General features: G+C 36.5%; 3 protein-coding genes across 4 annotated transcripts; 1 reads left to right on the forward strand and 2 right to left on the reverse strand.

The window, feature by feature from the left end:
- Nucleotides 1-2963: 2963 nt before the first annotated feature.
- On the forward strand, nt 2964-4102 carry LOC130623030 (ATP-dependent DNA helicase Q1-like). Its single transcript, XM_057438537.1, is given in 2 exon segments — nt 2964-3543; nt 3546-4102. Coding segments are annotated over 2 exon segments (516 nt in total). The 5' UTR covers nt 2964-3209; the 3' UTR covers nt 3728-4102.
- Nucleotides 3844-11138, reverse strand: LOC130623029 (uncharacterized). Of its 2 annotated transcripts, XM_057438536.1 has the most exons (4): nt 11018-11138; nt 6064-6161; nt 5022-5983; nt 3844-4740 (listed from the first exon to the last, which is right to left on the reverse strand). In XM_057438536.1, exons 3-4 carry the CDS (start codon nt 5592-5594, stop codon nt 4654-4656), a joined length of 660 nt encoding a protein of 219 aa, XP_057294519.1. In that variant the 5' UTR covers nt 5595-5983; nt 6064-6161; nt 11018-11138; the 3' UTR covers nt 3844-4653. The 2 variants fall into 2 exon arrangements, with proteins under 2 accessions (XP_057294519.1, XP_057294518.1); XM_057438535.1 differs by lacking the exon at nt 11018-11138 and having other exon boundaries at nt 6064-6202.
- A 65-nt stretch (nt 11139-11203) lies between these two features.
- On the reverse strand, nt 11204-15790 carry LOC130623064 (tigger transposable element-derived protein 4-like). The gene is made up of 3 exons (XM_057438567.1): nt 15756-15790; nt 11551-12363; nt 11204-11213 (listed from the first exon to the last, which is right to left on the reverse strand). Exons 1-3 carry the CDS (start codon nt 15788-15790, stop codon nt 11204-11206), a joined length of 858 nt encoding a protein of 285 aa, XP_057294550.1.
- Between the last annotated feature and the right edge of the window lie 1630 nt (nt 15791-17420).

A 17420-nucleotide genomic window follows, 5' to 3' on the forward strand; every position in this document is an offset into this window, starting at 1 on the left:
TTTGATATTTTCAAAGCATTTGATTTGTTTTTCAAGATACTTTATATGTTTCCAAAAAATTTTGCACTTCTGTGGGTTTCTTTTTTTTTCACAAAACTGGATCTGGATCTTAAATGCAAAGTTTAATTCAGCGAGTCTTAAAAATCTTAAAATTTCATTTCGGGTAAAACTCCATGTAAGAACGACAAAATTTTATAATCTCTCATTTCGGGTAAATCTAATGTCGGGTCCATGTAAATGCCACCTTTTACAGATTTGTGGCAGGCCCTGAAAAACCTTTGAATCGAGACAGTGAGACAGTGCTGTGAGAAGTCCTGGTGGAGTAGTCCTGGAGAATCAATGTTTTATCTATGTTACAGTTATATCGTGGTAGCTAGGTGGATAAGTCATAAGCAATTTATCTTTAAGATCACAGGTTAACAGTTAACCTTTTTGGTATGAGAGGGAAAGGCATGAAATGCGTGGAGCAAATTTACAAATATCTGTGAAACAATTGCTACCTTGTTATGAGAGTAACTATTAATATTTTTATGACGTCAAAATTTATTAGGCATTGATCGAAACTATGATCAGGTATAGAACTAAACCCTTTAAAATGAAGTATGAAAAAAATTCTCATGAATTGATAAAATCATGCTGGTATGAAAGTATTACGGAGTTTGCTTTTATATTCTGGAAGAGTTATACCACCTGTTTAATCTGTTTTCATGATATTTGTGATATTTTGCTAGATAGCTAGATCAAAATACTGAGAAAAAGAGAACAAAAAGATGTCGTCAGCAGTTAATTCATTCCTTTTGCCTCATAAAATCTCGCCTAATTAATTAATATATCTGTCATAAAGTATGAAGCAGTTACGCCTCCCCATACCTACATATGATGAAAACAAAACATACCACGTACAATTCCGTCTGATTTTGTTTTGTATGAATGTTTAAATGTATTTGGCGCCTTATTTATTATGTCGTAAGAATTAAAAAGCGAATTCGCCATTGAATTTGCCGTTCAATTCGATTCGTGAAAATCCCCCTTTATAGTAACTTTTGAATTGCCGATACGAAATAAGATGTGTTAAACAAATATTTGCTCGAATATTTCCAATCAACTCCTACAACACAGAAATTTCATTTTTATGTAAGTAATTGCCCAAAAAAACTTTCAACATTTTCTAGCAAAAAAAAAAAAAAATCAAACTTTGATACCCCATCTGAAACAAAAGTTATCAAAAAGTCGATAGAACACGGCTTCTACTGGACGCTACGTAAATACCGCTAACTAGTAGGTTCGATACTAATAATTTCTAGCATTCGCGCTACAGGCTGTATAAAACCCAACTAGAAAACATGTCGGCGTCCCTTGGTGTATGGCACTAATCTCGTCCCTGGGACTTTTTATTTTTTTAATTTTCTTTACATTGAAAAAATTAAAATTGTATTTGCCCTTACGTCGTTGGTTTTTTATATAAATGTAATTTTCGGTTGTAACATTAAATTCCAGATTAAAGGGGAACAAATTCTAAAGTGTCGCTCTTCGCACAACATCACAAATATTTCTCACTTCGAGGTACAACTACGAATGAATTTACAAAGAATTTGAACACTTTAGTTTTTCTATGCGTTACTTTTGGTTGTTACTTCTCTTTATGCAAGGAAAAGTTGGACATCTTTTCGAAGCGTCTTCTTTACAACACATACTTCCAATATTCAAATTGCTTCCGTCACATGTTTCATCTTGCACACGATACATGAACGCTTGCTTTTCCTTTTTCCATTTACAACAATACATTCCGAAAAAATAAGGATATGGAAAATCTGGTGGGCACCGGTTCTTACCATTTCTTATTTCATCATTATCCGTGCATGCAGAGAAGGGACATTGAACGAATTTATTATCTAGACAACACTCACTCTTCGACGATAAACCGCTTCCATCGCAAAGGTTATCTGGATTATCTCTGTGTTCAAATACTGTTTTCTCTTTCTTAAATTGACAGCAGTATTTTCCATTAAAATACGCGTATGGATATCTAATAGGACAGTTCGTAGTTTTTATTCCAAAAACAGTAAAGGAGAGTACGACGAGTGTTAAGAACAACATATCAATGTAATTTTAAGCTCACAAAGAACGCACGTAAGACAAGCGTACAAGAAAAATTCACGGCAACCATACATAATTATCTGGCCATACTTGTACGTTTATCTTACACATGGTTTTAATGTTTTAAATTTTTCACTAATTGTTATGAGACTTAAAGGGTTGTCACTTACGCTGTTGTTTTTAACTTCACTGAATTACTTGAGTGAGTCACATGTGGAAGATTTGTTAAGGTGGCAGTAACCCTTTTATGGCTGTCCAAATAGCTGAATTATTTACTAACTGTTTTATTTATACCATTTTTTTATATATATTTTTAAAAAATATAGGGCTTAATACATAATAATGTGATTTTAACTTAACACTAAAATTGCTGAGTCAGCAGATATTTCTATTTAAGAACATATTATAAACAAGAAAAAATTGGTTTCTACGAGCTCCAACTTTTTAAAATACAGTAGACTCCCGGTTATTCGAAGCCTCAAGGGGGATAAGAATTTACTTCGAATAACCGGGAGTTCGAATAACTGAAAAATTCGTTTTCCCGCCTGATTTTCAACTTAACCTTAATCGGATGGACTTTTCTTAAGTAATTGAGGCATTGTGGTTCAGTTGAGCGTGTAAACACAAAGAATTTTTACTTTTTGAAGAAAGAATAAATTTGAACAAATTGTTAACAGGTTTTAAAATATGAAAGTTATAAAGAAAATGTATCTAGTAAATACAAGGAGTTCAACTCTTAAAAAAATCTTTAATGCTACATTGTTTTTTACTATCGATGTAGTGTTTTTGACATGTACGTGTTATCATGTTTAACTGCTTTCTGATTTCAAGAACATTCTCGTCAAACAAAGACCATCTTTCCCAACCTCGTCCCCAGGACCTCTTTTCGCTTTTTTGATATCGGGGATGGCGCGAAGAAGAAGGCCCTGGACCCGGCCGCTTTCTACACCCAGAAATCTTGGGTGTAGACTGCAGCGTCAGCACTTTTGCTAAATGTCGACAGTTCTTTATATGGATATGTGACATCCATATTTGGAGTAAAACTAAGAATTTAAAATTATTTCAAAAAGTGAACGGCGAGTTAAAGTGTTAAAAGGGTTCCGTTTTTCAAAATGGACAAGATATTGCAATTATTTTGTAGATTGCAACAAACTTTTTTAATTAATAACATAAATAATATTATCTTAAAGCCACAGCAAGTTAAATGTTTCAAGCTTCTTTTAAATGGATATGATGTTATTGGTGTTTTACCTACTGGATTTGGGAAATCCTTGTTGTTTCATTTGTTGGCAGACTTTTTGCCAAGAAAGAGTGACCAAAATATAGTATTGGTGGTGTGCCCTCTTAATTCTATCATAGAGGACCAGTTGAAAGTTTTAGAAGTGAGAGGTATTGGTGCTGGGGTGCTTCATTTGGAGCAAACAGTTGTGCCTGAAAATTGTTTTCGTGTGATGAGAATGGTGAGCCTGAAATACCAATTTCAATTAAAAATGGCGAATTGAAACTAGTATTTGCTCACCCAGAATCTCTGCTTAGTGTCAGAGGACGAGAATTGCTAAAAAGTTCTGTTTACCAAGAAAATGTTGTCAGTTGTGTTATAGATGAAGCACATTGTGTAAGCATGTGGTAAGTGAATCATTTTTTTTTGTGTTTTTTTTTTTAAAAAAAAGACAGGGCTGGCGAACACTTTTATGCTAGAAACGAATTTTAAAATGTTTGGTATGCGACAATGTAAAACTTTATTTTGGATGTTGTCTCCACTTCACGAATCAATTCGCCTACCCTGACTTTGTCACTGGTGAACTCAAGCTTCCAGTGTGTATTTTTAATTATTATATATAAACAAAATATTTTTTCTCTCTCTACTTAAAACTACATACATACATACAATATATTATAAATAAAACTATGCCGTTCAAGTATATTCATAAATTTAAAACTTTGTATATTGCTACATAAAATAACATATATTATATATAATGTGTATCTTCAAAAAATATAAAATTTGAATGTGCTTTATTTGATTTATATGGGTGGGGATTTCCGAAAAATTTTTAGTGGCACTTTTCCCGGATGCTGTTACATTGGCTCTAACCGCTACTGCTACATCAGACACTGTAGAATATTTGATTAAATCGCTCGCCCTTATTACGTATAAAGTCATTGCTGTATCGCCAAATCGAAAAAATGTGTATTTAAACATACAAAGACGCCCAAACTCTAACTTGAGTTTGAAGGATTTGAAGTTATTCTCAAACCGTTGGCTGAAAAATTAAACGTGCAAAGAGAACACTATCCCATGACAATAATTTACATGCATTTAAGATATTGTGGGTATGGGTACAATTTATTTGAAAATGTTATAAGAAATCATTATGTTGGTGACAATATTTGTCCTAGAGCAAGATTGTTTGCACAGTTTCATGCTTCTTGTACTACACAAATGAAAGAGGATATATTGAAGGAGTTAAAGAAGTCAGATTCACGAATTAGAGCAGTATTTGCTACAACTGCTCTAGGTATGGGTGTTGATGCTCCAAATATATCTAATATTATTCACATAAGTCCTCCATCAACATTGGAGTCATTGGTCTTTTTTGAAGGAGACAAACAAATGCCAAGCTTGTTTAGTCGGATTTGCAGCTAAATGCAAAATGTTTGCATGAGATAAATTACACCTTTTTTATATATAAGCCTAGTGTATTTTGAGCACAGCCTTAACATATGCTTACTTTTTCTTATATATGCTTATGATGCTTACATTTTTGACACACCAAATCTATTTTGGTTTGGAAAGAGACATTGGTGTTCTTGATATTTTGTTCCTTTTTATTTTTTTAATTTTTCTGTAAACTTTTAGGAAAATTTTATGTTCTATAATTTTTTTTAGATAAATATGAAAGTATATATATGTTAAACCTTACCTGTTTGCTGCATCCACCTTCAATCAGCAAAACACTATTGATTCTCTGAATTAAACTGAGTTCATGCCATCTGTTTTTCATCAAGATTGCATATAAAAAACAATACTGTATTTTTAGCTCATTCAGAGAGTCAGCAATATCACATGATTTACCTGACAAAGTATTGAAAATGTCAACAACAAAAGGAAAATTACCACTTAATTCCTTCCACAATTCATCTGTTGTATGGCTTGACAACTGTGTATAATCCTTACTAAGTAATACAGATGAGTTGCCTTTCCTTTTACACAGTTTCTTGCCAGCATTATTGATTTTAGTTGTTATGTCCTTTTTGAGTAATATATTCATTTGCAGTACTTGTGTGATAACATGTGATAAAGCAGATGGCTGATTGGTATGGATTGCTCTCTCAATGGCATTTTGCTGATATATATTAAAAGGTTCAGATGAAAGTTTGTCACTGTCTTTATTATATACAGATTTAATATTTATTGTTGATGTGTTGTTGTAAATATTCTGTGTTGCTATATTGTTGTTTGATTTTTCTTCAGATTTATTGTCAGAAACAGACATTTGTAACCTTTCTTGGTTGATTTAAACAATGTGTAGTGTCCAATAACACCTTTTTTTTTGTCCTGGTCTTTCCTGGGTGAAAAAGTGTTCAGCCGCTTAATGGAAACTTTTTGTCGGAGCTCGATTTGATTAGTTTGACATGACCTTCGAAATTCCCACATTTTATTTATAAACGTGTGACAGTTTCTACATATTAACTTTGTTAAAAAATCCTCTTGTGTAATATCAAGTCCACATGTTCTAATAATTTTTTGTTGCTATTGTTTTTCTTTTGCTTTATTTGAAAATATATTCACCATATGCTTTTTTTGGAAGGCTTTGGCACATACCCAGCAATGACATTCATCGTATTCTTTTCGTACATATAACTTCTTTGGTGTAGTTTGTACCTAAAAATATAATAAAAATTTTTTCCTTAATTTTAAAAAAAATGTAAGCTAGTTATAGGCAAAAAGTATATATACTTTACCTTCTTATTTTCTTTGTTCATTCTGAATTAAGTTTTTGGGATTACCAATTTGAAAATACCTTGTAGAGTACACAAACCTACTATTTCTAGCTATATTACTGTAGTGTCGGAGACTGCATATATACAGACTGTTATATATTTGTATATGTAAGGCACGGAGTGAAGTGTACATAGCCTCTTTGTATTTAACTATATTACGAGACACACGTGTTATTTCTTGTCCTGCTGGTATCTCTCATTTGGCGACGAGGATTGGATTTTATACAAAGAAAATTTACCACAACATTTCAGAAACATTGTCAGATAAGTACAAATACGTTTTCAACCTTGTACTGAATTCTTGTACCGTTTGGAAGAAAACTGTTACGCTCAAGCTGCGTCGCTCGCCAGGAGCCACCTCCGCCATTTTTTTTGTACTACGGCTACGACTTTACGTAGGACATCACCACGCTCAACCAAATTAGGCTTCAAGTGTTGTGTGCGTAAAACATAAACAAATATGGCGCATGCCTTAGCGAATCTTCGCTCGTGTGTGCAAGAATTTCAACTACAGGATCACGAAGAAACTACTTCAAACATACACAAGCGTTGGTGTATGTGGGTAGAAAATTTGGAATATTGTTTTACTTTTGAAGGACTAGATACAGTACCGACAGAAGATGGGGCTGTCTCACCAGAAGTTAAGAAAAAAGCAGCGCTCCTAGCCTTAGGCGGCCATCAGTTGCGGGAGCTCTACAACACCCTCGAAGATACAGGGACGACATACACTGAGGCAAAGAGGAAGATCGAAGAGCATTTCAAAGGTTCAAAGAATCTCACTGCAGAAAGATACAAATTTTTCTGCATGAGACCACTCTCAACTCAAGAAACTCATGATCAATGGGTTACTCGTTTAAAGACTAAAGCAAGAGACTGTGAATTTGATCAAATGAACATGAAGGAAGCAATTAAGTTGGTGGTTACTCTACACACACCGATTCCTAAATTGCAAACAGCTGTCATAAGAGATGATATGACTTTCGAGCAAATGATGAAACTGGCACAATCTATGGAGCTGGCTCACCGAGAAGTTAGCTACATGAAGGCAAACACGATGGAACCTCATAATACTCATTCGGCGGAGAATATCGACCTTAACAAATTGGCACATTATGCTGATCAGCAAGGTATGCGGCTGGCACCAAAGAAGCCTGCCAACAAATCAACAAAAATGGTTGAGTTGTGTCGTTATTGTGGAGAAACGACACCACACAAAGGAAGTTGCAAAGCAAGAGGTGCCACATGTAATAACTGTGGCAAGAAAAATCATTTTTCACGAGTTTGTGAAAGCAAGAAAGTCAACTTGCTTATTGCACAGCCAGGACCACAAGGAGGGTCATTTTACGAATATGGGGCAACAGAAATTAAACTTGATGCAGTGACGGAGAAGCTACGAACCACCTGTGAAAACTATCCATCCACTGTAATCGAGGTAAACATCGACAACACCAGGATCACTATGCAAGTAGATTCGGGGGCAGATGCAAATGTAATTCCATGGAATGTTTATGAAGAACACTTAAAACACATTCCTCTTCGATCAACCAAGGCAAAACTGCAACCATACAACTCAGTTACATTACCAATCAAGGGGGCGTTTGAGGCACAAATCACTGCCAACAACAACAACAATGTCCAGGCTACCTTTTATGTAACAGAGGGAGCTGCTGCACAAAGTTTAATGGGCAAATACACAGCTTTCGATTTAGATGTATTGGCTATCAATGTAAATCACCTTGACAACCAACAAACTGTAAAACAGGTACACACCAAAGTACAACATCTAGATTATAGAGAAATGGCCAAACATCTAACTCCCATAGAGACATCGGTTGAACTTGAAAAGCAGCTTGAAGTCACAACACACAATCAAGAACAGAAGGTTGATGCAATTATGCACCACTTTGATGTAGTATTCAATGGCATTGGGAAGCATAAATATCGTCAGGTTCACCTTCATATTGATGAAACAGTTTGCCCAGTTGTGCAAGCGCAACGTCGTATTCCGTTTGCACACCGTGAAAAGTTGGAGACTCTGTTACAGGAGCTGGAAAAGGAAGATGTCATTGAACGGGTAGAGGGACCAACTGACTGGGTCTCCAACATTGTCATAACACCAAAAGCCGATCCATCACAAATTAGAATGAGTATTGACATGACTACCGCCAATAAAGCAATTCAACGCACGCGTCATGTCATACCAACGATTGAGGAACTTAGATACAGAATGAATGGGGCATGCCATTTTTCTAAGCTGGACATGAACCATGGTTATAATCAATTTGAAATTGATGACTCATCTCGATACGTCACAGTGTTTTACACTCATAAAGGCCTACGTCAATTCAAGCGACTCAACTTTGGAACCAATTCAGCTGCAGAAGTATTCCATGACGAAATGACTAACACTTTAGCTGACATCCAACAGGCTGCTAACATCTATGATGACATCATTGTATTTGGTCGTACTCAACGAGAACATGATTTAACATTAATCCAGGTTCTACAACGACTAGCAGACTGTGGATTAACATTAGGACGATCCAAATGTCAACTTAATGTGACATCTGTTAAATTTTTTGGTTTAATATTCTCGGCTAGTGGTATATCACCGGATCCTGCCAAGGTGACTGCGCTTGATGCCATGACAGCACCTTCAAATGCAACGGAAGTGAGATCCTTTCTAGGCATGACCAATTTCAGCTGTACCTTTATTCCTGGTTATGCCAACATTACTGCACCTTTACGACAACTAACATGTAAAGGCCAAGTTTTTGAGTGGACAGATGAGTGCAACACTGCATACAACAAGCTCAAGGAAGTTTTGAAGCAACACACAACAATGGCTTATTTTGATCCCTGTAAGGACACCAAGCTTATTGTAGACGGATCGAAGAAGGATGGTCTTGCTTCCATCCTTGCCCAGAGAGATCCTCAAGACAACATCTTTAAGCCTATTCGTTATGACAGTAGAGCTACTACACCTACCGAAAGGAATTACTCACAACTAGAGATTGAAAGCCTTGCTCTCGTTTTTGGAACAATGAAGAACCACATATATCTGTATGGGCTTCCCCAATATACTGCCAGTACAGATCATCAACCTTTACTAGCCTTGTATAAGCAAACGAAGCAGGACATGCCAGCACGTATTCTGAGGCATAAACTAAAACTACAAGGCTACAATTTCCAGCTAATACACGAACCTGGTTCAGTCAACCCATCTGATTATCTTTCTCGCCATCCACAGCAAAAGCAGGCTCCATCCCAACAAGAAAGTGAATTTCCTTTATACTTAGTCACCAATGCTGTCATGAGAAGTGATTCAGCTATTACCACTGATATGATTGTGCAAGCAACGTTGGAAGATCCCACGCTTCAATCTCTTGCCATTGCTGTACGACAAGGATACATTGACAAGAGGCAGAAAGAGCTACAACCCTACAAAGCCATCTTCAAAGAAATCAGTGTGGACGATTCAGGTATTATATTGCGAGGAGACAGGATCATTATACCGTCACAGCTACAACAGAAAACTGTACAGCTAGCGCACGAAGGCCATCAAGGCATAGTGAAATGCAAACAACTCATCAGAAGCACTATGTGGTTTCCAGGAATAGATGCTATGGTGGAGGCATCTGTAGCATTTTGCAACCCGTGTCAAGCTGCAACGGATACGAAACAACAAGAACCAATGAAAGCTTCTTCACTACCAGAACAACCCTGGATTAAACTTAACACTGACCTATTTGGGCCAATCGAGGGTGGTAATGAGTACCTACTAGTTGTACAAGACATGTATTCTCGTTACCCTGCTGTAGAGGTCGTTCACGCCACATCTGCACAATCAGTACTGCCAGCCATGGATCGCATTTTTGCACTTTTTGGAATTCCGGAATATCTAGGGTCAGATAACGGCCCGCCTTACAGTAGCACAACATTTGCAAGCTATGCCAAATACATGGGATTCAAGCATGGTCCGAAAATACCCCTAGCACCATGGACGAATGGCATGGTAGAGAACTTTATGCACAATCTCAAGAAGCTCTTGCAAACGTCTTTGCAGGAACACCTGAACTGGAGACACGAATTACAGCGCTTACTGCGGGCATACCGGGGCACTCCACATACAGTGACGGGTCGCAGTCCAGCAGAGGTTCTATTCAATGGCAGACAATACAGAACCCGGTTGCCTGCTGTACGCCGCGCTGAAAGGCCAAAGTTCCACACCGAAATATCAGCCAAGCAGGAGGCAAGACAAACCTCGATAAAAAAATATGCTGACCGAAAAGCATATGTTGCAGAGAGCGAGCTACAAGTGGGTGATTGGGTTATGTATCGCCAAAAGCAACAAAAGAAGAGTGATACGCCCTACTGTGGAACCCCACATCGCATTATCAAAAAGGTTGGTGGCAGAGTCACTGCAGAGTGGGATAGACATGTCATCACACGGCATAGCACCTTTTTCAAGAAAATTCCCAATCACCCAGGGAAAGAAAGGAGTCAGAAACTATTCACGAAATCAACATCTGTAGCAGACTGCGATATACCACCGTTAACTTGTGAAAGAGACGCGGACAAAGACGCAGTAACCAGTGAAGATGAAAGTATGCAAACCGTGGAGTATGAAGTAGAGGAAGATTGGAATAATCTCGATCAAGAAATTGCGATGGAACAAGTTAGAAGATCTACACGTGAACGAATGAAGCCGTCAAAGCTAACAGAATACGAAGTAGATCTCCCAGAGTCTTTGAAATAAAAAGGGGAGTAATGTAGTGTCGGAGACTGCATATATACAGACTGTTATATATTTGTATATGTAAGGCACGGAGTGAAGTGTACATAGCCTCTTTGTATTTAACTATATTACGAGACACACGTGTTATTTCTTGTCCTGCTGGTATCTCTCAATTACTCTTAATTATTTTATAGATATACTATCATCTAGCTAATCACAACACCTACATTGGCAAAATATTTTTACTGCTAGCTAGTACTGAGCTTGCCACATAGTGTATATATATGATGCATATATTTGCAAAAGTACATATCAACAACAAACCATTATTTTTCTTGTAAATAGCTAGCTACATAAATATCTCTATTCATTTCTGTAGAAAAACCAATTATAACATTTTATTTTATATTTTCAGAACGAAAAAATTGCCTCTTCTTTTTATTTTATTTTCCATTCAAGTTTCTTTTCCCATGTGCGCACCAGACACTCAACCAGACAGAGGGGCTACCATTTTTGTTTATAACTTGATGATACGGGCGACTCGTCTCACTCGCGGAATGTTTATAAATTTTAAGCATAATTAGTGAAAGTGAGGCTACCAATCATATTGCAAATCCGACCGGCGGGGACCAGGGCCTTCTTCTTCGCGCCATCCCCGATATCAAAAAAGCGAAAAAAGGGTCCTGGGGACGAGGTTGCATCTTTCCAACAATTCTAAGGCCTCTTCCAACTCTGACTGCTTTGGCTTCTTCGGGGGGATGTCATGTGCCTCAATTTCATCATCATCGTCATCTTCGAGATTCGGCGCGTTTTGATCTTTGTCCTCATTAAGTACGATTTCCTCATCAGTCAATTCAATTGATTTACTCGTGCATACCTCAAAATCAATATCCACAAAATCATCTGCGTCAAAGATGTCGCCGTCAACTTCTCTTTTTTTCAACTCGCTTATGCTGTCAGAAAGAGATTTAAATGGGTCATCAGCATCATTGAGACTCGTGACCTGTGCTTCTTTTGAGATGCCTGCCTTCTTAAAGCAGTTTTTAACGGTGTCTTTTGAAACAGCGTCCCATGATTTGACCAAGATTTGCATCCCTTCAAGAATGTTAATTTTAGGGACCTCTTTACCGCCGTCAATGAACTTTATTTGACGTTTCACAAGATTTGACCGGTAATATGCCTTCAATGCTCGGATTACACCTTGATCCATTGGCTTGGTCTTAGACGTTGTATTTGGTGGTAGAAAAACTAATTCTACTGCTTTAAGACCAGTGACTTCTGGATGAGCTGGGCAATTGTCAATTATCAAGACAATCTTTCGACCCGCAGTTTCAAATTTAACATCGAGTTTTTTCACATAATCGGTAAAGATTTCAGAATCCATCCAGGCCTTCTTTTGAGCTTTGTACTGACAGGGAAGACTTCTGACTCCTTTGAAACAGCGCGGTGTAACCGATTTTCCGATAACGAACATGGGCAACTTTTCACCTAGGGCATTTCCTGCTGCAAAAGCAGGGGCGGATCTAGGGTTAGGCAGCCTAGGCAATTGCCTAAGCCTAGTTTTGTGAACTAGAAAAAAAATTCTCTATAGATAGAATAATCTAAAAAAAAACTAAATTATTTTTATCAATTTATTTTTGGCATCCGCCGATTTCGACTATGACGATGCGCGGCGTGCGTGTTTTATTTTACTCAAATAAGCAAACCCGGGGCGATCTTAGGCAAAATGTCTATTCGCCTAAAACGTCCGCGGGTTTTAAAGTTCCGAATGAATGAAAATCACAGATGGAAGAAAAAACGCCTAAAACGTCCGCGGGTTTTCAAGTTCCAATGAATGAAATTCTGGAATGTGAAGAAAAAACGCCTAAAACGTCCGTGGGTTTTAAAGTTTAAACGCCTAAAACGACCACGGGTACGGTTACATGGAGTGGATGTTTCTTTTTCAACATGGTTTACCTGGATCAGGTCCAATTGCAGGGAGCACTTCAAATGTCTAGAATATTAAAGCAATTGTATGCCACCTAAGTTAAATAAAGAAGTTTTGAATTTGGAAACCTTTTCAAATATTGAAAGGATTGGAAATGCTGGAGAGAAGTATTTTGGCCACGTGTGCCGTGTTGTTGTCTCAAACCAAACCTTTATCTTCCTCTGCAAGAGACAATAAATTCAGTAATACTTGAAATATTTTAGTTTTAGCTGCTCCTGAATTTTAGGCACTTTTGTGTCAAGAACTATTCTTAAAAGTGGTAAACCACCAGATGTTCTTACAAAACGTGTAATTTAAATCTTTTTCTTATCAAAACAAAAGGTTTTAACTTGGCCTTGATCAAATGCATTGTTTAAAAACATAAAAGCCCAATGCCAAACGAGATAGCTAACGGAGGCAATTTATGTAAAAACTGTCTTGGCGGTCGAAAGATGTTTTGATGTGTATGTTAAATTCGGTATAGAGTATTACTAGCTACCTGTATGTGTATTAGTTGGAATTTTGTTAGTTTTTTTTCTTTAACGTCTTAAGGGTCACTGGCTTCGTGTAGGCTTCGTGTAGCCGTTTATGCAACTGTGTATCTTTGTTTCTGTTTGGGAGAGAATACATTCTTGTAAGATAACTAAGGGACAGCTCTTTCATGAACGCAAAAGTCCAAGCTAAATGTTAATAGATCTGCAGATCCCCTTTCCCTCCCCTAAACATCAAATCAGAAAAGGTAATCTTTGAATGTTGTCAGTCCTTGAAACCATAAGCACTCATCCATGTGTCCCTGCTAAGCAGGTAGACACTAAAAGTTATTAATTCTTTCTGTTCTCTAAGAAATCGATGTATACAGTATGAGATATAATTAAACGTCAAAGGATTCTACCTCGTCCCACCGCCAAATTTATACGCTTAGCATATACTTTTTTATTGTGATTGTCCCTAAGAACTTTGACTTTGTGGGAACTTTTAAACAGTGCATTTTATATGCAACATCCCACTGCTCATTTTAAAACTTTTAAGAACACGAGAAGATCTCTTTGACTTTCCCATGTTACTTTTAATTGTAATAATATTGCTAAAAACAAAAGAATGAAGCAATACCTAATCTAAGAATAGTCCAAGTTTGTTTTATAATATTTCTTATTCTCATCTTGCTGAGCAATACATTGATATAATTTTGTTTTAGGATAAGATATTTTGATGTCACCCTGGTACCTAAGATGAATATTCTTCTGACAATGAAAATCACCATCAATTAAAAGAACACAGATTTGTTAATCCTTATAATATTGGAAAACTGTAAACAATGGATATATATCTGGTATAATCCACAAAGTTGTGTTTCATAAGAGGAACTAAGAAGGTGAAAAAAATCAATCAAAATAATTTGTATTTTGATGTCACCCTGGTACCTATGATGAATATTCAAGTAAATAACACAGAAGATTTGTTCTGAATCCTTATAATATTGGAAAACTGTAAACAATGGATATATATCTGGTATAATCCACAAAGTTGGTGAAAAAAATCAATCAAAATAACTTGTGAATATTCAAGTAAATCATAGAAATGATTTTCACGTAAAACATATACAGATCGAAACAAGAATTGCATGTTAAAAAACGTTCTGTTACAGACTGTAAACTAAAAAAATGTCATGTCAACTTATGGATATGAGTAGGATTTGTATATATGTTGCTTTTTATATGAGAATCTTCATAATTGGCTTATAGTTACTAAAACTTTCTTAAAGATTTTACAGTATTAAAATATTTTTTAAACATAGTTGACAGGGACATGTAAGGGTAAATAATATGAGACATCTTAAATGTTTTGATGTTATTTTTCTAATTTCTAACTCTTTTCTGGCTTAATAAACTGCCTTTCTCTTGTGGGAATTTCATAGCATTAAAATTAATGCTTAATAGAAATTGGTGCAAAACTACACCAGTAACCCTAATGCTAAACTGTATTAACTTCATGAAGAGGTGATTACTATATACTTTTTGTACACGTTTATTATATGTTGCGATCTTACACTGTAAGTCTAACTGGAAATCTTTCATTCTTTTATATGCTGGTTTTCTTTGTGCATTTGCAGGTTGTTACCACAGACTATAATTTTCCAAACAATATTTCTACGTTGCACTACTGTTGACTATCTATTCCTAAAATTGTCTTGTAATGTAATTTTTTGTTGTATTGTTAGTTATTAGACTTATTGCATGTTTTGAAATGAAGCAAATCCCCAACTTATTACTTGTACTCGTATTATGTGCGCAAAACGAAAAAAGATGCTAAGATACTTAATACCAATATGTGATTCAAAGAAATTATGGAAACGCTAACCCTGTTTCAAATCGAATTTGCTAACCAGACGCATTTTCCATCCGCATGTTTTAACAAGGATAAAGTGGTAAAACTACGGGGGTTACTGTTATTTGTTTGGCTATAAAGAAACTTTCGTTTCTAATCTAGAAGGATTCTTAATAACTAAAAACCTTACTTTTGGGAAAATTTTAGTTCCTTTTACAGCAAAAACACAAAACGGCCGATTTACCTCGTACAACACCACAACCCTTGACATTACTTTGCCAAAAAATCTATGAAATTTTGCCTAACCAGAAAAAAATCCTAGATCCGCCCCTGGCAAGTCCTGTTGTTTGCTTCAATTCTCTGGACCGAAGGAGAATATTGAACTTTTGAAGAAATTGCTTGAAGAGTGTAAATAGCCATAAATATTGAAACCTGATTTTTTGAAGAAAAAAAGTGTTTTAATCGCAGAAAATCAATGTTCTCACTCGACGATCTCCCAATAAGAAAAATTCGAATAACTGAGGGTGACTTAGCCTATAATTGGCCCCAAAGGGGAATAAAAATCACTTCGAATAACCGAATTATTCGAAAAACTGAAGTTCGAACAACCGAGAGTGTTTTTGCCTGAGTTGGGTAAGCAGATCCAAGGGGAACGCCATCTCACTTCGAATAACCGAATTATTCGAATAAGTGCAGGTTCGAATAACCGGGAGTCTACTGTATCGTTATTTTTCATCAGCTTCTGTTTTTAAATAAACTTGGGTTAACCTGTTACAACGGTGTGCGGAGTTTTTTTGTTCATTCATACTTTTTTAACAATAGCCTTTTGTTTTTTTTAAAAGATTCTTTGTTAGCATCTCCTGCTTCATCGAACACTGTTAAAAAAAATATTCCGAATAAAAAGATTTTCGCACACCGTATCATGACTGCATGATTCACCAAGCATGTCTGAAAATTTTAAAGTATAACGAAAATGCTATCGAAAGTTAAAGCTCGTGCAGTGTAGTAGCATAATGAATGAATCGGGACATCTGTCTAAAAGCAGCGATGGTCCTCCCATCTCTCATGCTACAGAAAACCTCAACCAAATGTAAAGCATCAGAAATTAAAAAAACATTTAGAACGACGAATTGAACTATGGAAGAAACGAGAAATTGATGCATTACCTAACGAGGCAAAGACTATCCAAAAAGACTTCCCCGAAACTTGAGTAAGCAAAAGAACACGGAAGAATTAGCTAGAAGGTTTGCTTACTTAATACTGGAAGGCAAAATAAACTCTGCTATACGTTTGTTACATGAAGAGGCAAATGGGGGAGTTCTGCCATTGTCAGACAACGTTATAAAAAATCTGAAACAAAAACACCCTGACGCCAGTCCTGTAAATGATACCATGATATTGCACGGTCCTCTTCAACCCGTCAACGACATTGTTTTGACGGTATAAACGCAGAGCTTATCAGAAAGTGTGGTGCGAAAAAAAAGGTTCTCATGGTCCATCCGGTCTGGACGCAGATTCCTTGAGAAAAATCACGAGTAATGCAGCCTACGGAAATGCTTCCGATGATTGCCATGCTGTAGCAAATATGACCAGACAACTATGCACACTGACCTTAGAAGATCCAGAAAGCATTGAAACACTGATAAATTGTCGCCTAATTCCTATTGATAAATGTCCTGTTGTAGGACCGATTGGAGTAGGAGACGTACTCCGCAGAATTATGGCAAAAGCTGTCATGTAATATTGAAACCTGACATTTTAAATTCGACGGGTTACGAGCAAATGTGTGCAGGTCAAGAAGCCGGTTGTGAAGTGGCAATACATGCGGTACATGATTTGTTTGAATGTGATTCCACACATGGGTTTATCCAAATAGACGCAAACAACACTTTCAATTCGATAAATCGGAAATTGCTTCTTCACAATGTAAAGGTATTATGTCCTGAAATTTCAACATATATCAACAACTGCTATGTATAACCAGCTCGGTTGTTCATAACAGGTGGAAAAGAGATATATTCGAACGAAAGAACCACACAAGAAGATCCCATAGCGATGGGCATGTATGCTCTTGGGCTAATGCCCTTACTTTCAACGATTATGGATGTAGATAATACAAATCATTTTCAAGTTGCCTTTGCCGATGACTTAACTGGCGTTGGAACAATGACTGAATTAAAGCAATGGTGGATGAACTAAATTATGGACCTTATCTAGGTTATCACGTAAACGAAACCAAGTCATGGCTAGTCACAAAAGAAGAACGCCTTGATTTCGCTAGAGAAACGT

Source organism: Hydractinia symbiolongicarpus, chromosome 13, assembly GCF_029227915.1.
Source record: "Hydractinia symbiolongicarpus strain clone_291-10 chromosome 13, HSymV2.1, whole genome shotgun sequence".
NCBI classification, from domain to species: Eukaryota; Metazoa; Cnidaria; class Hydrozoa; order Anthoathecata; family Hydractiniidae; genus Hydractinia; species Hydractinia symbiolongicarpus.